At 52.5% G+C, this 21,716-nt stretch overlaps 1 protein-coding gene across 1 annotated transcript in view; it reads left to right on the top strand.

Moving 5' to 3' along the window:
- LOC111153000 (fatty acid 2-hydroxylase) overlaps positions 1–21,716 on the top strand; it is a 47,056-nt gene that overhangs the window by 10,005 nt on the left and 15,335 nt on the right. Inside the window, exon 2 of the mRNA XM_022511798.1 lies at positions 16,805–16,897. Within this exon, the coding sequence (XP_022367506.1) occupies positions 16,805–16,897 (93 nt within the window). The remainder of the gene's footprint in view (positions 1–16,804; positions 16,898–21,716) is intronic.

Genomic DNA, 21,716 nt, shown 5'->3' with positions numbered 1-21,716 from the left:
TCTACTTGAAGATTTTATACATAAGATATATTGTAGGGGTGCCTGGGTTGTTTAGTCAGTTAAGCATCTGTCTTCAGCTCATGTCATGATCCCAGGGTCCTGGGTTCAAGCCCCGCGTTGCGTTGGCTCCCTGCTTAGCAGGAAGCATTCTTGTCCCTCTCTCTATGCCTGCCACTCCCCCCTCCTCACTTGTACTCTCTCTCTCTCTCTCTGTCAAATAAATAAAATCTTTAAAAAATATATTTTGGTATTAGGGAGCCTGGGTGGCTCAGTCGGTTAAGCCTCTGACTCTTGGTTTTGGCTCAGGTCATGATCTCGGGGTCGTGAGACTGAGCTTCATGTCGGGCTCTGTGCTCAGCAGGGAGTCTGCTTGAGTTTCTCTCTTTCTCTCCCTCCCCCTCCCCCTCTGCTCCTCTCCTTGCTCACGGGTATTTGCACACATGTTTTCTCTCTCTCTAAAATACATAAAATCTTAAATATGTTTGTATCTTGCTAATAATGTTATGCTTAATGTTTTTGTTATTGTTTGTTTTTTCTTGAATTTATTATCTACCTGAAATTTTTTTTGGTATAAGGAACAAAATGGAGGTTATTTTAGGTTTATATTTTTCCAAATGACCAACTGGTTATCCCAGTAGATTTATGGAATAATCACTTTTCCCACTGGTTTAAAGAATACCTTTATCATACATCAACCATTCAAAGATATGGTTTGGTCCATTTGGGGCTTTATTCTGTACCATGGAAACCACTAATTTTTTATTAGGTCAGCCTTTAGTTTTGTTTTGTTTTGTTTCGTTTTGTTTTGTTTTTCTCTCCGTCTTCCTTCTGTTCCATTCCAGCCAGGATTCTACCCCCACCTGCTCCACTAGAGAAAGCAAAGGGCAGGACAGGGACTGAGCATCATTTCTGGGCAATGTTGCTGGTCTTGGGGAAAGTCTGACTTTCACAGCTGGGGCTGTCTAGCATGACCTGGACACTGAGGTCATGTGGCCAAAGCAGGGAGTAAGCAGCTCAAGGAAGCCCATGCAGGCAACAGGCCCTAGTCACCAAGACTGGAAGGGAAGGGGGCATCCAAAGTGGGTGTCCTAGTGGTCATGGAATGGTAATTATTTCAGCAGGGAATGCAGGAGTGCGGAGGGGTGTGGAGAGAGTGCGTGGAGGCGGGCTTGTGGCTAGAATTCTGGACATGGGTGGTCCTGTGTGCCTTCCTGGTATTGTGTCCACCCACAGCCTATCATTAGAAGCTAGAAGAACAGTGAGATAGCCACGTTTACTAGCAGGGAACCTAGGGTCCTTCTTGCAAAGTGCTGTAAATCTCATACTTCTTGGCCCTCTGGCCGAGGGAACTGGATGCTTATCGCCCCACCTTCCTTCATCAAAATCAAAAGACGAGCTCCTTAAAAATAGACTCCTGGTCTTCCAGCGGTGATGGAAATGTTCTATATCTTGATTTGGACATTGGGTACAAGGAAGCATATGACTGTCAAAACTTATCAAACTATACACTTAAGATTGATAACCTTTGGGTCATCTGGGTAGCTCAGTCAGTTAGGCATCTGCCTTTGCCTCAAGTCATGATCCCAGGGTCCTGGGACCGAGTCCCGGTGTCCAGCTCCCTGATCAGCCAGGGGTCAGCTTGTTCCTCTCCCTTTCCCCCTCCTCGGCCCGTGCTCTCTCACTCGCTCTCTCTTGCAAACGAATAAATAAAATCTTTAAAAAAAAAAAAAAAAGAAGAAGAAGAAAGATAGGTCATTTTTACTATATGGAAATTAGACCCAAATTTTTTAAAGGGAGGCAAATAAATTTCACATTTATTTAGTAATCCTGCCTTTGGATATGCCTTATGATTACACGTGTTAGGTGTTAATATATGCAAACTTTTAAAGATTGTTTTTAAAAAGAACCTGTAGGATATGAATAAATGGTAGGACTTAGGTAGAGGGGTTCTTTCAGCTTGACTGCAGTTTAAAAATTTTCAATAATAAAACACTGGGGAAAAACTAAGTAGTCACATTATAGGCATTCCAGAGAAATGTATGTTCTTAAATCAGTGGAAAAATAAAGCAACAACACTTGAACTGTTACGTGCAACAAAGCATCACATTTCTAGTAATATTGTGCTACTTTCCTAGAGCAGTCGTAACAAAGTACCCCAAAGGAGGTGGCTTAAAATGAGAGAAATGTTTCATCTCAGTCCCAGAGACTGGAAGTCTGAAACTGGGGTAGGAGCAGAGTTGGTTCCTTCCCGAGGCTCTGACAGAGAATCTGTTTGCCTCTTTTTTGGTTTCTTGGCTTACAGGTACATCCCTTCAATCTCTGCCTCCATCCGCACAAATGCACTTTTCCCTGTATCTCTGCATCTCCAAATTTCCCCCCCTCCTTTGAGGACACCAGTCATACTGGATTTCTAGTCCACCTTAACCCAGTATGACCTTAAAGGAACAGGATTACATCTGCAAATACCCTGTTTCCAAATAGAATCGCATTCACAGGTTCCGGGTGAACATGAATTTGGTCTGGGTGGTGGGGTAGGGGCTGGAGACACCATTCCACCCAGTACCAATATCATTAAACCACTTTGCCACTCTGACAACCTAGATGGACATGGCTAAGTCGTTATGTTGTCCAACTCTTGATTTTGGCTCTGGTCAAGATCTCGGGGTTGTGGGATCAAGCCCTGCATCAGGCTCTGTAATCAGCAGGAAGTCTGCTTGAGATTTTTCTCTCTCCCCGTCCGCCCCCACCCAATAAATAAATAAATAAATAAATCTTTAAAGGAAAAAGACTCTCTGGAGACAAGACCAGAAATCTGTGTTTTAAACAAGCACCCCATGTGGCTCAGAAGCTCCGTCAAATTTGCTGTCCTCTGTTCTAGAAAGCTAAGGGCAGAGGGAAAATGGGATGGAAAACTGGAAGGGTGAAAGTTGCTCAGTGGGCAGATCTCTCGGGATTACTTAAGAATCGGCATCCCCAAGCTCTGAGCATGCGGCTTGGCACAGAGCAGCTGTGCAGGCCACCCACCCTCTCCCCAACACAGCCAGAAAGAGCAGGGGCCTGGGGTCTGCAGCCCAAGACCTGTGCCCTGGTCCAGCTGTGTGTCCCATTGACTATGTGACACTGTGTGAGTAATTTAAACTCTCCCGGCCTCAGCTCCATCATTCCCTACATCCCTACAGGGTTTGGTCGCAGGAGATCTGTAAGACCAAACATGTATGTTGAACAGAATCAGGATGACTACAAGCCCCCTCAGCCCCAACTTCTGCTGAGAAAAGGTAGATTCCTGTTGAGAGATGTATGTCTTCAGAACCTGAGAGGCTATGTGCTCAGACCCTCTTGGGCAAAGCCATGCACCCTGGGGGAGCTGGGGAGTGGTGACATCCTGGTCCCTCGCTGTTGTCCCTTCCCCCCCAGCTAGGGTCTGGGGGTCTGTTCCGACCTGCTTCCCTCATTCCGTCTTCACCTGGACAGGGGCAGGGCTGGACCAGGGAACTCACCCCAGTCAGGGATGGACAGTCCCCAAATATTAGGCTGGCAAAGGCCCCAAGGGGCCCCAGGGGTGTGCAGAGTCACCTTATTCTCCCCACATCTTCTTCTTCTGTTTTAACATAACCCTGATATATGTGTTTATTGCACAAACACAATAGTCTCCTCACGTTCAGACTGAGCTCTGGTGCTTGGGACAAAAAGACATGTTGTAACTGCCCTCCTGGGGTGTGCCTGCCGGTGGTGAAGGGAGGGAGACAAATAGGACAGTTATAGGTGATTGATAAGAGCTACAATAGAGTATTTTATATATGTGTATTGTAAGAGTCTCTATGTGTATATGTATTATACAACAGAATAGATAATATATTTCAGAATGGGGGCTGCAACAGAGTGACAGCTGGAACTTCTGATGGGAGGAGTCTAGGGTGACTTCTCTGAAGAGCTGATATCTGATGGATGACAAGGAGTCATCATAAAGGAGAACCTGGTAAAAAGAAAAAAAAAGATTTATTTATTTTAGAGGGAGAGAGAAAGAGCGAGCAGGGGAAGGGCAGAGGGAGAGAGAATCTCAAGCAGACTCCTCGCTGAGCGTGGAACCTGACGTGGGACTCCATCTCACGACCCTGACACCATGACCAGCGCCAAAAATTAAGAGTTGGATGCTTAATTGACTGGGCCACTCAGGTGGCCTCTGAAAGGGGGCTCTGGTGCTGCTAGAGCATTGCAGGTGAGGAGGAATGTGGTCTGGGTGGGGGCGGGGGAAGAAGGGTCCTTGTCTCTGCAGAGCTCATGGTCATCCTGAGGGGGTTTAGATTTTATGCTGAGAACAGTGGACTGGAGGACTGTAAGTGGGAGACTGGCAAAGTTGGTCTGCATTTTACTAGGTTGTTCTGGCTGCAGAGGGGAGGCGGAAGGGGGTCAAGAGTGGAAGCAGGAAGAAAGCTAAGAGGACACCGCTGTTGTTGACAGAGCCACCACTGAGACAAAAGGAAATGGCTAGGAACCCGAAATGTCGTGGGGGCGGAAGCACTATAACTTGCTGATGGATTAAATGCTGAGAATAAGGGCAAGACTTAAGGATGACGCCAAGGTGACTTAAGCAAATGGGTGGTTTGAGATACGGAAACGGTGAATACTGGGGTGGAGGCCCAGGTTTGGGGTGAGGTAATCAGAGTACACTGGGGCCACATTAGGTTTGAAATGCCAAGGAAACACTCACGTAGAGATTTTTTTTTTTTTTTTTAAGATTTTTTATTTATTTATTTGACAGAGAGAAATCACAAGCAGGCAGAGAGGCAGGCAGAGAGAGAGGAGGAAGCAGGCTCCCTGCTGAGCAGAAAGCCCGACGCGGGGCTTGAACCCAGGACCTGGGATCATGACCTGAGCCGAAGGCAGCGGCCTAACCCACTGAGCCACCCAGGCGCCCCTCACGTAGAGATTTCAAATAGTCGTTGAATGTATGAGTCCAGAGCTATGTTATCCAATATGGTAGCCGTGTACCACATGTGGCTATTTAATTTAAAATTAAATAAAATTAAAATCCAGTCCTTCAGTTATATGAGGCACATTCCAAGCACTCAGTTAGAAATATGGGGCTGGAGCTACTATATCAGACAGCACAGATCTAGAACATTTCCATCAGTGCAGAAAATTCTATGGGGCAGCATTCATCTAGAGCTGTGCCGCAGAGCTGAAAAGTATTTCTCTCTAGAATAATGACGTCCTAATCTGGTGACTCTGGTCCAGCAAGCTGGTATCCTCATGTTGTTCACAAATAGCTCCTTCTTGTCCTTGACCACACCAGACTGTGTATGTAAGTGATGTCCCTGAGTGGTGGCTCTATCAGAAAGGCCCTGACCACCCAGAAGGACAGCTTGCCCTAGGGCTGTTCAAGGACTTCATCCCCTGGAGCTAAAGCACCTTATAGGGATGAGGATAAACATAGTGTTTGATAAGCATAAAACAGGGCGCATAGACCAGCACTCCCCAGGAGACACTAGTTCTAGGGCTAACTGTGCTGATTCTGCTAGTTTAAGAGATGTGCGGTGGGTTTGGGGTTAGGTTAAATGAGAGTGGAAAAGAAGACATAAGCTCTGAGTCCAACAGTCTTGTGTTCTAGAATTATCTGTACCACTGGAGACAAGCCAGTCAACCCCTCTGAACGTAAGCATTCTCAAAGAAGATTCCAGGTCCAGGCGAGGGAAGAGAGAATTGTTCGGACCAGTAGGTTGGAATCTGTAAAAAGTAGCAGGTGTGAGGCAGGTCGACTAGGGGGGGTCTGTTTTGCTGACAGAACAAACAGTTGGGGGCCTTCTCGTGTTCTTGGCAATATAATCATTTGTCATTTTGTAACCGATGATGAGAACGAGTAAGTTATCTCTCTTTAACTAATAGATTATAAAAGGAAAATTTAGGAATATTGTTTCTGGGATAGTGATATATGGAGTCATTTGTAAACAGTGGTTTTGTTTCTCCTTTTAAAAACAGCAAAATAGGGACGCCTGGGTGGCTCAGTTGGTTAAGCGGCTGCCTTCGGCTCAGGTCATGATCCCAGCGTCCTGGGATCGAGTCCCGCATCGGGCTCCTTGCTCGTCAGGGAGCCTGCTTCTCCCTCTGCCTCTGCCTGCCATTCTGTGTCTGCCTGTGCTCGCTCTCTCTCCCTCTCTCTCTGACAAATAAATAAATAAAAAATCTTATAAAAAAAAAAAAAAAAAAAAAAAAAAAAAAAAAAAAACAGCAAAATAAGGACACCTGGGTGGCTCAGTGGGTTAAACCACTGCCTTCGGCTCAGGTCATGATCTCAGGGTCCTGGCATCGAGCCCCCACATCCAGCTCTCTGCTCGGCAGGAATCCTGCTTCCCTCTCTGTCTCTGCCTGCCTCTCTGCCTGCCTCTCTGCCTGTTTGTGATCTCTCTCTGTCAAATAAATAAAATCTTAAAAAATAAATAAATAAAAACAGCAAAATAGGAGCACCTGGGTGACTCAGTTGGTTAAGCGTCTGCCTTTGGCTCAAGTCATGATCTCAGGGTCCTGGGATCAAGCCCAGTGTTGGGCTCCCTGCTCAGCGGGGAGTCTGCTTCTCCCTATCCTTCTCCCTCTGCTCCTGCTCTCCCTACCCCCTGCTCCTGCTCGTGCTCTGTTTCTGTCTCTCTCAATTAAATAAAATCCTTTAAAAGAAAATAAAAACAGCAAAATACAGTATTTTGAGGATAATCCATACAGATTGGAATGTTACATGATTAACCAAAATGTATTTTAACATAGAGATTGGGCCAGTGAGGTGATAATATATTTTTTAGATGGTTTAAATGTATTTCCCTCATGCGTAGCACGTTCTGTAAGCCTGCCCTGAGGTGCCTTGAGGTCTAAGTCTGAAGGGACTATGATCTAGAAACGTCCTATCAGATCCCCAAAAGGGATTCTGGGGAACTCATTTCCTGCAGGCTGCTGAGGCTGCTTCTCGGAGTTGAAACCCAGGGGCCGGGGAGCCCGGCAGGATTTTGTAAGGCAGGACTGAGGAGGAGAGCCTCAGAGAGCGCCTCTCGTCCACCCTGACCAAGCCCAGGTTGCCCCCCGCACTGTCCCACCCAACCCCAGGCTCCCAACTGCTCCAAATCCCAGAGTCAGGCTTTCATTGGGAAAAAAAATCACATGTTCACTTGACTCTTGGTGCCTTTCTAGAAATGGTGCCGTCATCTGAGGTCAGAGGCGAGAGAGGAAAGGCTCCCCGTGGATGCAGATGGTCCATGGCAGGGACTGGTAGAAAATCCCATTAACAGCCCAAAAACTTGTGGGTGTACTCCGGAGAGATTTGAGGAGAAATTTAGTATTTTTAATCCACTGGGCCCCTTTTCTGATGGCCTGGATTGTCCACCTAGACTGGCCTCTGCTTCCGGGGATGAGGTTTCTGGTGACGTCCTCCAAGGGGGACCGTTTCGTGAGGAGAAGCCGCACCAGGTGAGCCCATGTCAAGGATCCAGGAGGCTCAGACTGGCCTGTGGGTACCGGTACCCCCACATCCCCTGAGCCGGAGAAGCTGGGCACCGCTCCGGCACACGCTGCCCACTCGCTTTCTCTGCTCCTTTCTTATTCCTGTCGCGAATGCAGGGGCAGCCGCGGGCAGAGCCCCTCTCCTTGCAGCCATCGTGGGTGGGTGAGAAGTGGGGGTGCTTTTGGAATGCCTCGTCACTTGCCACGTATTATTATCGCTTTCCTGGGTTTTGTACAGATAGGCTGTATGTTAAACGTTTTAAGGACAGGCCTGGCCTCTGATTTAAACCCAGTCTGGCAGAGGGCAGCTTATTAGAAATGAAAGCAAGCAGATCCCGCTGCCACATTTCTAGCTGTTGAAAGTGGTCCCTGGAGTCCTCGGGGGTGGGCTTGTTAACCCAGAAGGAAGACTCTGGGCGCCGCTATGGCCGGGGCACTGTCCTCCTCCCTGAGGCCTGCCCCTTCCTACCTGCCCAGGACCCTGTGCTCCCCAGGCATGTGGGACGCCCGGAGCCTGCCCTCCTTCGGGCCTCTAGAGGCTGGGGGACAGCTGGACACAGGGCCTGGGCACCAGCTCATTTCAGAGAAAGGGTTTCAGGCCAAACCCAGGCTGCGGGATAAAAGGCCATCTGTCCATCTCTGGGTGCCCAGCCCTGGCTTTCCTGAACAACATTCCTTTATGCCAGCCCGCCCCCCCCAGCCCGCCCCCCGCGCCCCCGCCCTCCGCACACTGCTGCCTTTCACCGCCTCCGGGCAGGCTTGTTTGTTTGGTGTGCAGAGGGCAGGCTCTCTGTTGTTCTCTTTTCTCTCCCCCCACTGCCCAGACACCCTCCAAGCAAACCCTCCTTGGGAACCACAGAGTCTGGGGCCCTGGAGGAGGGCAGGGGGCTAAGGCCGAGTCCAAGCCAGGGCCTTGGGGGCCTCCCGGGGAGTGCTCCCAGAGGAGGCAGAGGAGGGCATGAAGAACCTTCCAGAGACAGCCCTAGAAGTAGTTTCCTGTCTCGCTGTCCCAGCCATCACATGAGACTTCTTGAAGCAGTGACTTGGGGCCTCTGTGCCCCCTGCTTTTCCCTCCTCTCAGGGAGAATCACATAGGATACCACTGAGACACCAGCCCCATGTGCAGGCTGGCGATGGTGCTCACTGTGGACGTGGCCTGGCTGTCCCGGGGGCCGCGCGCTCCAGCAGAGGGGAAGGACCAAGTAGGCCAAGGTTTCCACTAAAGACGGCGGGTTGCCTGACCCCCTCCCTCCACCCCGGCCCCGCTCCCAGTTCCTCTGAAAACTGAGTGGGGAAAACCGAGGAGTGACTTTCTAGGCCCTGAGGAAGGGGACTGAGGCCAGCCCTGGTGGCGGGACAGCAACCAGAGAGCTAGGAAGCGGATGGTGCTTACGTGTCTCCCTCGTGGGGGGCTCTCTGGGTTGCCCCAGTGGATCTGGTAGGAAGGCTATGTGGATGACAAGACCCAGGTTACTGCTGTGTCCTCGGCGGAGGAGGAGACGCAGATTCGTTGCCTGTTGTTTTCACTCCTGGTTGAGTTCCTTCTCCTTTGGTGGCCCTGGCTTGATCCCAAAGGAAACTGGCTCAGGCCTGGTGTGAGCTGGCCGGGCTTGCAGAGTCCCACCGCCCGGCAGGGGGACTTAGGCAACAGATATCGGTGGTCTCAGGGCTCCGGCAGCTGGAAGTCCTAGACCAAAGTGTCAGTAGCGTTGGTTCCCTCTCGGGCTAAGAGGGAGAATGGGTGCCAGGCCTCTCCCTAGCTTTCTTGGTTCATAGATGCTTCACCTTCATCTCTGCCTTCGTTTTCACTCGATGTTCTCCCTGAGGGTGCGTCTGTCTCCAAATATCACCCTTTTCTAGGGACACAGTCCTATAAGACTAAGGCCCACTCTGAAGACCTCATTTTATTTTTTACTTTTTTATTTTATTTTTTTAGATTTTATTTATTTATTTGACAGAGAGCACAAGTAGGCAGAGAGGCAGGCAGAGAGGTCGGTTGGCGGCGGGGGGGAGCAGGCTCCCTGCCGGAGCAGGGAGCCTGATATGGGACTCGATCCCAGGATCCTAGGATCACAACCTGAGCCGAAGGCAGCGGTTTAACCCACTTAGCCACCCAGGTGCCCTGAGGACCTCATTTTAACTAATCCCATCTACAATGGCCCTACCTCCAAAATAAAGTCACATTTTGAGACACTGGGGGGCCAGCATTTCAACGTAGGAACTTGGGGTGGCGTGGGCAGGTCATAGTTCAACCCAGAACAGGCCTCTGTACCGGAAAGTGAGCCCTGGAGGTAACCACCTTGGCGCATGGCCTGTGTCTCCACCATGATTCCTTCCCCATAACAGACTTTTGTCTCCTTTCTAGTCACACAAGGGGAAAGAGAACCGGTAGAAATCAGCATCTGCCACCCACTTCTGCTTCCTCTTGAAGCCAATCAATCCTGTCCGCTAGGCTGGAGGGAGGAGGAGGCTGAGGGTCACCACTCATTGGACCTTGCTTAGAGCTCTGGCACCCCACCCACCCAGGGCCTCGGTACAGCTGACCCTGTAGGCCTGCCCCATGTGGGCGCAGCCCAGGCTCCTCTCTAGACTCCCTGTTCTGGGCACGAGAACCCTGGCTCCTGCCTGCCTGAGCGTGTCCTTCCTGTGGCTATACCGTGAGGCCGAAGGGCTGCGGCTCCCCCGGACATTTCAAATCTGCAGACCAAGTGCCACGTTTGTGTTCAGACAGTTTGGTTTGGACCACGTCTTTTGTTTGTTTGCTTGTTTTAAATGCAAAGCAAATTTTAAAATCTGGAGATTTCCCCTAAAAAGCTGGTTTCCTGGCTTTTCTTAGAAACTGGAAGGTTTACAACCCCAAGTTCCTGCATCACCTGACCTGGACCTAAGTCAGGTCTGCCCCCTCTGGTTCACCGCGGTCCGCTATGCTCAAGACCAAGGGACAGTGACCTTCCATTACTGCTCTCAGTGCATTTCCTTTCTTTCTTTCTTTCATCTCTAGCAAAAGGGTGCCTCGTGGTTTTGTTTGTTTGTTTTGTTTCGTGGTACCTCATGTTTCCAAAATGAGAGCGAGCATCTTTCCTTGTGGAGGTGAAGGATATGCCTCCATGTTTCTTGTGCAAACAAACTGCGTCTGTGTTATGAACCACACCCTGCCTGCTTCACTCACTGGTGTCACCTGTCCAACCTCTGAGGACAGAGCAGGAATTTGGGGCGCCCTCTCAGGGATAAGCAATTTCTTGTTCTGAGGGTCACATAGCACGATGAGAATGGAGCCTGGTCTCGAACCAGGTCCCTTAGTCTTGAGGTGAACCTGCAGCATCTCGAACTAGAGGCTGGCCCCAGATACTTCCTCTGGCCCCCGGCTGCCCCCAAGGTCTTCCTCCTTGAGGGACAGGTATGTGGAGGGCACTGGCAGAACCTTGGGGAGCTGGCGGGAATAACTCCTGTGTCGTCTGTGAATTTGGGTCTGAGAGTGCTGAACTCAGTGTGAGAGAGGGCGGAGGATGGAGCCCAGGGGAAGGGGCAGGGGTGTCCAGGAGATGGGAGCTGTGGCTTGGGCAGACCCAAGAAGTACAATGCCTCCCCAGCAGCTGGGAACCGGCAGAAGCGAGGGCCGGCCCTGCTGTCCCACTGGCTTTTCTCCCTGCAGCTCTGCACTGCGGTTGGAGGACCCAAGGAGATGGGAATGCCCTCTTTACTGCCCCCACCATATTACTCAACACGGTGAGTAGTTCCCACCTCAAAGTGCTTGGTGCCTGCCTACCCCGTCTCCCGGGCAGAGCACGTTGGCCATTCTTGAGCACGCTGACCTTCTCTCTCCAAGTACACATGGGCTTTGGGAGACTTTGGGCAGCTCTCTTTCTACCTGCCCCATCCCCACCTTGGTGGCCTCTCCAGGCCTAGGCTCCTAGAGCCTCCACAGGCCACCATGTACTCATTATCGTATCATTCATTAAGCCCTAAATGCTGATGCCTTGCCAGCTACCTGGGACCCGGCGGTGAACAGGACAGCGGGATCTCCAGCCCGTGGTACAGCTTGGGAGACAGTCACAGGGCAATGCATGAGGAGAGCAAGATGCTTTCAGCCCAGCAGCACCCAGCTGCCCTGGTCAGGCTTCTCCCAGCCTTGGGTCCCATCACAAAAGTGCTTTCAGCCGTGTTCCAGCCTGCCGTCCCAGGGTGGAAAGGTCGGAGGCCCCGGGATGACTGGGTGGGTCTTCAGCTCCATTCTTGCTATCCCATGACCATCTGTGTCCTTCAGGTGGACCCTGAAGTTGTCACCTTCCACGGGTGGGTTACACACCCCAGGTCAAGCCCCATTCATTCATACGGCTGACCATTCTGGAAAAAGCCTGAGAGCCTGAGTCCCAAGCGCTCCCTTCCCTTCCCACAATACTGAAACACATTCGACCAGAAGGCAGAGCCATTTCCAAGCTCTTGAAGAACGCACATATTCTTTGTTTTCTGACACTCTTTTGGTTTTTGAAGATCTCTGGGGCGTGCTTCCAGGACCAGGAGAGTCTTTTAAATAATGCATTGTGGAAGTTTCCAAGAAACTTAAAAAAAAAATAAAATCTTTTCAAGCCTGAGTTATAGCCTAGTTCCCAGGAGTGACCTTTACACACTTCTGATTCATGGATGGTGTTTGCCTGTGGAATTCAAAGGTGAGCCCGGCTCAACTGTAAAATAAACACTGGGGCACGGAAGCCTGGAAAACGCGGCCCAGACCAGTGTGTGCGGTGCAGTGGCTCCCAGGAGGACTCATTCGTGGGACACCCCCCCCCCCCCCGCGCCCGGGCTCAGACAGGAGCGGCCTCCTGAGCGCGGATGCGGGCCCATCTTCGGGAAGGGCTTCGTCCTGTTTGTGAGTGGAGAAGCCTTTTAGAGCTTTTGAACTCTCACAGTGGACTCGAGAAAGAGTCGGTGAGAGACACGCTAGAGGACACTTCCTGGTGCCTGAGCGTGTCCTGAGCTCCTGGCCGTACCAACGTGCTGCTCGCCCGCACTCTCCTTGAAGTCTCCCAGACCAGAGGCGCGGACGGCCTTGTGATTAATAACCTGGGCTTCTGCCAGTGAGGGGTGTGGTCCCGAGGAGGCCTCCTGGGGAGCACCCTGCGTGTATGGTCCGTCTGGAATGCATTTGCCAAGAGCCTATCACCCACGACATTGCTACCTGGTGGCTCCAGCTCTCTCGAGTTGAGAGTAAGCTGGGGAGGCAGAAGGAGGGAAGAGAAGGACAGGAGGAAGTGGGACCTGGCCCCTTCCCTGCCTCCCTCTTTTCCTCATCCTCCGTGCACAGGGGCCGTGCACCCCAGTGCCAGGCTTCATTCATGGGGGTCTGGCCCAGGGTTCAAGGGATTCCCCCTCCTATGGGAATCCCCGTTCAGTGCTGGGGATGCGAGCCCATGAGCCATGCCTTGCGGGCGTGGCTCTCTCCCGCTCCCCTCCTTTCACCTGGAATATTTCCAGATGAAGGAAAAAAACGTCAAGGTTCTGTTTCCATTGGAAGCCAACACCTGTCTGTGAAACTGGGTTTTTAGTAATTTTTAAGAAAACCTTAGGAGCAGGGCGCCTGGGTGGCTCAATAGTTTTAGCATAGGAGTCTCCGTTTCAGCCCAGGCTGTGATCTCGGAGTCATGGGATCAAGCCCTGTATGGGGCTCCATGCTCAGCGTGGAGTCTGGTTGGAGATTCTTTCTGTCTGCCCCCCACCCCCGCAACTTTCACCCTCAAATAAATGCATAAATTTTTTTAAAAAGAAAGAAAGAAAAAACACCTGAGAACTGGAACAAGTGAACATTTGCTCTACTTCCTGTTACTCAGAGTCTGTCGAGCCCCGCACTGGCTACTTTGAACCAAGAAAATAATTAAAAACAAAATTTTAGGTTGTAATTTTTCTGCATTAAAAAATATTTACAAATAGGGCCCATTTTTAATTTTTTTAAAAGATTTTATTTATTTATTGGAGAGAGAGAGACAGTGAGAGAGAGCATGAGCGAGGAGAAGGTCAGAGGGAGAAGCAGACTCCCCGTGGAGCTGGGAGCCCGATGCGGGACTCGATCCCGGGACTCCAGGATCATGATCTGAGCCGAAGGCAGTCGTCCAACCAACTGAGCCACCCAGGCGTCCCAGGGCCCATTTTTTTAAAACAGAAATGTCAGTGTAAAGTTGCCGAATGTCCTTCTTTAGAAAAAAACTGCCCTTTATTCTGGAAGTATGCCTTTTCTACCGATTTGGTCTGGAAACTTCCTTTCAGTTTTGAAATGCTGCTGCTGATAATTTTTAAAAATATATTTATTTGGCAAAATAAAGCGCTAGTGCTCCTGTATCAGTCTGAGGCAATTTTCATCCTGCTTATCCTGTTGTACTTGGCCAAAGGGCACCAAGGATATATGGCCCAGATTATTGCAAGTTTGACCCTTGTATCTGGGCACTGTCCTATCCAGAGGGGCATTTTAAGATGGTGTGTTCAGTGTCCTGGACCACTTCTCTCCTCAAAGCAGGTTTGATTTCCATTTCCAAGAGGCAGGAACTCTGCAGAACCCAGGGTTTTATGATAACCCAGCAGCCAAGCCCACCATCCTGTAGTACCTTGGGGAACTGTGGCCAGTGTGCAGAGAATACTGACACATGCCCACTCAAGAAATAACGATTGGGGCATTTACTATTTTGGGGAGACCATCCTAGGCACCCTAAGAAAGAGGAAACCTATCCTGCCCTATTGGAACCTATCACACCATTGGACAAACAAGATAATTGCCCAAACATACAAAAAACAACAAGGGGCAGTAAATTATAGATAAGCAACGGGGGCAGTGGGACACATGGAAAGTATGATTTTTTTAAACGTTGGAAAATGAAGAGGTTATACGGTTGTTTGTACGGTTCCTAGGATGATGACAGGCTGGGTACATAGTACACGTTTGTGAATATTAACCTTTGTCATCATCCTGGAAGGATGACATTTGAGAAGGAAAATACTGGCTACAGGGGAAAATTAATGTTCATCCAAGGGCATTAGAAGCGGAGGAGTTTGGAAATAGAAGGGAAAGATTCTGGGAGGCCAACCAGAAGCCGACTTACAGGGGAAGTGGCATCAGAGGGGACCACGGGGCTTTTGGGCCAGACTATGATGTGGAAACATTCTCCAGAGGCAAGGAGTGGGGCCAGGGTCAGAGAGACAGTCTCTGGGCTGGTGCTCTGGCACATTGTAGGTGCTCAAACATGTGTGATGGACGAAGAGAGGAAAGCCGTGTGGGAAGGAAGATCTGGGAGAAGAGGCAGGGGGCCACAGTGATACTGCACAGAGACTATCAGCCCCAAAGAGGAAGCTGATATGGCACCAAGGCTTCCTGTCATTGCAGACTTCCCATCTCCAATCTCATTTCCAGGCTTTCTCTGTTTTCCACTCCCTACTACCTGCCCCCCGCCCCGACCCCGTTCTGGGCATCCAGTCATCACCCACCTTTTGGGGCCCTTCAGTGAATAGGTTTGAGGGTCCAAACCACCTCCTGGACCACATCAGCTCTGCACACGATGCCCCAGCAGCAGCTTGTACAAAAGGCTTCAGGTGACCATAAGCTAAGTGAATGAATGCACAGGATGGCCGCCCAAAGGGCCAGTGGGAGCTCAGTTCCCCTGCTATTCCACACCAGGAAGGTGCGAGCCCCGCTGGGTTCTGTACTGGTCCTGTCACATCTGCCATGGAAGAGGAACAGCGGGCCGATCCTGATGCTTAGAGACCCTGTTGTATCCTCCGATGGTCTTGGAGAAAGGCAGGTAGCAGGGGCTGGGGTGTTGACTGTCCTCAAATATGTGTCAGGCTGGCAGGTGACAAAGGAAAAAGTGTGCACAATCTTGGAGGGAAGGGACCGGAACCCTAAGAGAACAGTCCAGACTTGAGTGAGCAGAAACACGGGCCAGGTGGATGAGGGCTCTGTGCCCCATGCCGTAAGGTTGGTCGGCTGGTTGTGCCCCCAAACAGATGTGTGTCTGCCGTTCAGGGAAATCTGAAAAGCCTAGCACAAAACCCTCCCCTGCCCTGTTTGGGATGGGTGCAGAGAAGGATCCGATGACCCTACTTAAGAAAGGATTTGGGGTGCCCAGGAGAAAATAATTATCCAGGAGGAAGGGAGAATCAATATCGCAGTGGCTGGGGGGGCACTCTGGGGTATTTTGAGGCTAGAACAGAACTAGAAGGGGCAGGTGTATTAGAGGACATTTATTTTGGACACTTAGAGAGTTTCACCATATAATAGCTATAAAACCCACTCTTCTCTGTCCATAAGAGGTCATTCAAGATGCTTTTTTAAAGAATTTGCATTTCAGCATAGCGGTCCAGACTGAGGTACAGAACTACCCACCCCAAGACAGAAAGCCTAATTTTACTTGGGTGAATATGGGTTTCCCCCAGAAAATGCCAGTATCATTGTCACCACCAGGTTCTCTCGGTTCATTTGGGAAAAAACTGTAAGGATTGTGCCAGTAGAAACCCAAAAGGACTTCCCAGACAGGCTTCTCAGTTCTTGCCAGTACCCTGCTTCCAAGGGCCCAACCATGGCCACCAGCACCACGGTTCCCTTTAGTCCCCGGCAGGCCTCCCCTCGGCACGGGCTCTCCCCACCTTTCCTGCAGAGAGACGTGAGTTTCACCTACACACTGGCCTGACCTCTCCAGCCTCACCCGGGGCGACATCAGGGCTAGCTGCAGCCATGTGACCTTCCTGGTACACTCCATTTCCCTCTGACCTGGCCTCTTGGCAACTTCGATTTCACCTTGAGCCCATCTGGGCCTCCGGCTGCCAGTTCCGCCCCACGTACGGCTGCTGACCTACACATGGGAGTTCCTGGAGGGACGTCTCCCTCTCTCTGCTGCTTTTCTGATAGGCGGGCAGTCCTAGACAGCTCTGCACAGGCTGTGGCATTATCTTACCAGGAAGGGAGAGAGCTGAGGTAGTCATTGGCATGACACAGTGAGGCTGCCAGGTACCTGGGGTGCCACCCTGTGACTCCCTCTGCCTGACACCTGCCGGGAACCTAGAGAGAGAGGCTGGCAGGGCCCCCTTGCCCACAGCATACCCACTAATGGCTCTCACTTCCCTACAGCCTCTCTGCCAGCTTCTTTTCTCTCCTGTATCTACCTATTTTCAAAGCCATTCAGTGTCCTTGATTTCCACCCTATCTGCCACTCCCCTGCCCTGCCCCATCATGGGGCTCTCACCACTTGGGACTGCCTTGCTGTGGGGTGGCTCCCTGCTGCCTTGTCCTCCAGCCCCCCACCCCCACCCAGGGCCTTAGGTAATCACCTGTATCTTCTCTCCCCAGGGCTCTGTGGAGAATGGGACTGTGACCTCTGCGAACACTCAAAAGACAGACCCTTGGATGGAACCAAAGCTCAAAGCAATGGATTGGGACAAGGTAGCTGGCACGGGGCAGGGCGGGGTGATGACTCAGGGCTCCCACGGCCAAGGCCAGAGTGTGTGGAGCACAAGGCTGTGGTTATTCATAACATTTTCCCAAGAGGAATGAGGATGGGGAAGCAGGTGCTCACAGCTCACGGTCACAATCTGAGCCAACAAACCCCAGCCAAGGTGGCTGTGAGTGTGGGGAAGCTGGGCCCAAGGAGGTCTACGTAGACCCCGGCCCTGAAGACCCCAGAGGGCGGTCTCCCACAAGGACCTGGAGCTGGGAAGAGCACAATGATAATTTCAGAAGGTCCAGACCCACCCACCTTGACCAGCACATAGGGCAGAGCTGCCCCCAGGGACCAACAATCACTCTCAGGAGTTGCCAGTCTATACCGGCTTGGGAGCCTGCTGAAGCCAGGGGAGATGGGGTTGGAACCATTTACAACATTTGTCTGCCTGGGAGACTGGGGGCAGGGGGATGCCTGGGATATACTCGGGAGATCAGGGGGGAACCAGCCTTGAGAGCCATTTCCCTCCAACCCGCGCCGTGGGACTATCCCCAATCCTGGAATAGATTCCACTGTGCACGTCCATAAATGTCCCCTACCTGTGCTGGACATTGGGGACAAGAGACAAGCAGGACAGGCCCCAGCCCCAGGGAGCTCACACCCTGCGGGGGTGAGGGGGAGGACAGACCCCCCCACACACAATTATTCCCACATGGGGAGATGGGAGAAGCACACCCGGAGAACATAGGTGGCCCGAGGTGGGGAGGACTCCACAAAAGCTGACTGTTTCCTGGGCCCCTTTGGCCGGGACCCCAGGAACTCGGAGATAGGATCTGTGATGTAGAAATTGCCACTGCCCCTCGGGGACCTCTTCTGCCCTTGGCAAAGACACCTTTGGGTGTGCTAGAGAGAGCTGCCGGCAGATTGTTCTGGGGCCCAGCCCCCTCAGGGAGACATAAAAACCAAAAGGGAAATGCGCCAGCTGGAGGGAGGGCTTGCCGCACAGCTCGCCCCCAGAGGGCTCCCCAGAAATGGGGTGCTGACCTCAACCCCTAGGTTGGCCACATGGCTTGTTGCCCAGGCTGGGGTCTGAGGTTGGGGAGGGGGGTCTCGGTACAAGTGGTTATAAGAGGCTGCTGAGGACAAGCAGATCCTGCATTGCCGGCCCTGCCCCGGGGAAGGGTCCTCCGAGTCCCCCCAGGCCACACGTTCTAGACTGACCTGAGCCATGTCACTGCATGAGGCAGGACGACGAGCCATCGGATCCTGTTCCGCCATTACCCCAGGCCTCCATCTCCACCAGAGGGGAACAAGGGCCTCCCCTCCCAGGGCCTGCTCCTGGCTCCTCGCCAGCACAGCCTGACTCACCTTCCCTGCCTCTCTGTCATTGTCTTTCGCACACTTTCTCTCTTCCTCCTCCCCCTCCTCCTGTGTCTCCGGGCTGAGAGACAGCATGGAGACCTGCTCTGGAAAGCCCCCCCACCCCCGCCACGGACCCCACTGGGGGCCTTGGAGACAGCATGGAGAGCTGGGCTTCCCAGGGAGGGGGAACAGTGCTTTGCTAGCTTTTTCTTATTTTGGAATTCATCTACCACATGGTCCATCCCACCCCCCTCTGGGGAGTGGAGACACTGCGAGAGCCTCCAAGTCCCTGGTCTGATTTAAACCCTACGTCTGTTTCTGCCCCAGGCCAGAGGCTTGGGTGGGTCCTTTGGGTCTGGACCTTGAGGAGCTGCGGAAGGAGGCCAAGAGGTGGTAGCTTTTCTTCAGCTGGAGTTCCCCCGGCCTGCGGTGGACTTGCACACCATTCCTAGGCAGAAGGACTTTCCAAAGTTAACCCTTAGTGCTTTGCATCCTACGGGAGCCCCTCTGGGTGCTGCCAAGGAGGGGAGGCTTAGCTTCTAGAACCCCAGCCTCCTTAGCCCTAGGAGCTGGAGGAGGAGTGAGCTGTACCGGAACGAGTGAGGGGGAGCTGAGGTGGGTTACCAGGGCAAAGGGTGGAAGGTTCTAAAAAGACAGCAGAAAGGGCCAGGAAGTGGCCCAGGTGCCCTGCCCTGCTTAGAGGTGCGGTGTGGTCTGACTTTCGGGCTCTGCATGGGATTTTACTGGAACAATTTCTAAATCATTCCTTCGATCACTCAGGCAGGATCTAAACTTCATTGTGGGATGAGAAACCTCACCGCAGCTACTCACCCTACACTATGCTCTATTTGTCTCTCCCTATGTTTTGGAACCCAGCCAGCCTGGAGCTTGCCTGGGTACAGGTGGCCAGAGCGGCCCAGCTTCTAGGCACACGTGTCCTATTTGTCCCACTGCCTCTTTCCACCACTGACTGCGTCCTCATCAGAGCCCCGCCCCTACCCATACCCACGGCAACCCCCTCCACCCTTCCCATGTTGGGGGCCAGCCTCCCGGGAGCCAGCGAGAGCTGGTGGGGTTGGAGGGGTTTCCAGAACCTCCCCAGGCAGCGGGGTAAGCCCTGAATGACCCCTTCTTTTATTGAGCTCTGACCACGTGCCAGACACTGGGCTGGGCCGTTTATCCATATTATCTATTATCTGATTTAATCCTTTCAACAACACTACAGGGTAGGGATTAGACTGATCTTGATTTAACTAATGAGGAAGAGCCCAAGTGTCACGCCCAAAGTGACCTGCTAGTTGGCCTAGCGGTGGCCAGAGGTTACTGCAGAGCCCCCTTCTCTGCTGTGTATCTGGGACCCCTTCCAGCCTGACAGCCACCCTGTCCTGGGAGAGGGGATGGCAGAGGGGAGGGACGAGGCTGAGGTATAGTTATAGGCTATAGGTATAGGCTGAGTATAGCCTGAGGTATAGGTATACGCTTCCTTCCCACCCTGCCTTGGGGGAATCCAGAATTGTTCTCGCAAACTGTTCCAGGTCTCTGCGGGCTACCAGCTACCGGAGGGTGAGACCCAGGCTCTACCCCTCAGAAACAGGTGGAATCATCCAGCCACGGGCCTTACAAAGAAAGTGCACCAGCAGGCTCTCCAGCCCCAGGTCCCCTGTCCACGCATCCCCATGCACATAACCCTTGGCATCGGGGCTAATCCGGGGTGTCCCCAGGGCCTACACAGATGTTGATGTGGGCTTCATGGGTTTAACCTTTCAGGACCCTCAGATAAGTCACTGAGAACTGGGGAGAAGGGCCCCTGGATCAGAACAAGCACCCCTTGCCCAGCCCACATCTTGGGAGGGTCAACCTCAACACCAACCTCAACACCGTGGGAGCAGGCCTGGCTCAGCTCCCCATACTCTGTCCCCCAGTCACCTTGGGTCTACTGGGCCTCCTTTCTCACCTTGACCCTCCCCAGAGTAGGCATTGAGAGAGTCCAGAGAGAGACCCACAGGGACCTCCTAAAGGCTGTCCTTTTGGGGCCCTGGTCTCCTGAGTCTCACTCTCTTGCCCAGAGCTTCTAGCCCCTCTTCCAAAGTGCACAGCAGGGCTCAGAAAATAACCCAGGATGAAAACAGAGAGGTGCACTCGGTGGGCACTGCCCTCTGTGTCCCCATGAGGGCCGTGGATGGGGCAGGCGGGGGCACAGGACATACACCTGGATGACCACACATAGCTCCAGGCCTGTTTTTCTGCAAGATGGAGGAAATTATTCCCACGCTATACTGTCTGGGGTTTTCAGGAGGATCTGGAAATGTAGGAAAGAGTAGAGAAAGTGTGCTGCTGGTGAAATGCCAGCCAGCCTGCTTTGGGATGGGGGCAGGGCAGGAGTCTCAGCCGCTCCTCAGCCCCGAGGACTGAGGTCCCACTGACTTTCTATGTGACATGGCCAGGCCTTCTCTCTCCCAGGCCCTCCACCCCTGTTTCCCGGCCACACTCATCTCTGAAACCTCATAGGGGGAAAGCCTGAGGCTACCACTTCCCTGGTACAAGGAGGAAGAGGGTGGACTGGAACTGACTCTGTGGGCTTGAGCTTGTCCAGCTGGGGCCCCCCATTAGACTGTACAGGACGGGCCCGTAAGGCCCCTGCAAGACCCTCAAAGCCTCTGTACTGGGGAATTCACAGCCATGGGGGGCCTGAGTCTGCTGATAGGAGGCCCCCCAGCCCTGTGGTTAAGACCTCCGGCTGGCTTGAGGGCAGGTCTGCAGCACAGACCGCTGAGCATCTGACCTCAGTCTCCTCGTCTGTAGAATGGGGTCGTCTCGGGCTCTAGCTCTCAAAAGCACAGCTTGTATAGGATACTGGACATGAAGGCTGGGCCCAGGGGGCCTATGATGGGGACAGAGAAACAGTGGCTGGGATTCTGGAAGAGCTTCTTGTCCTCACTCCTCTCCCCACTGGGCACGGCTGGTTGGAAGCCCATCCCTGACCGTCCTGGCTTGGGAGGCATCCCTGGAGGTAGGAGTTCTGTGGTTTGGGTGGACGTGGCAATCCAAACAATTGCTCGAGGTCAAGGCTGTGGAGGTGGGAGGAACTGCTGGCACCGAGCCGCAGGCCCCTCTCCTCCCAGGTGCCCTGTCTGGGGAAAAGCAGAGTCTCTGCTCGCTGCTCCTGACCTGGGGCGGCCCCTGGGAAGAGGTCGGTGCCACCTGGCCCCTGTGCTGTCTGACAGGAGGGGAACCTGGGGGGACAGGGAGGCCCCCTTCCAACCCTGGCAGCATGCAAGCCCTCCCATGCTCCCTCTGGGCAGCCAGCTGCCCTTTCCCCCTGCAGGCCCTGCTGCAGCTGCATTCCTGACATAGCCCAGGAGAGCCCTCCCCCTCCCTTGGGTCAGGGGCAGAGCCTGGTGGGGGAGAGGAGTAGGATCTTGGCCAAACTTACCCCCATTTGCATGTGTTTCCTGGTGC

Source organism: Enhydra lutris, unplaced genomic scaffold (genome assembly GCF_002288905.1).
Source record: "Enhydra lutris kenyoni isolate GAN:26980312 unplaced genomic scaffold, ASM228890v2 scaffoldscaffold30, whole genome shotgun sequence".
In the NCBI taxonomy this organism is placed as follows: domain Eukaryota; kingdom Metazoa; phylum Chordata; class Mammalia; order Carnivora; family Mustelidae; genus Enhydra; species Enhydra lutris.
The sequence above is the reverse complement of the archived record's forward strand: the minus strand, read 5'-3'. Positions and strand labels throughout refer to the sequence as shown.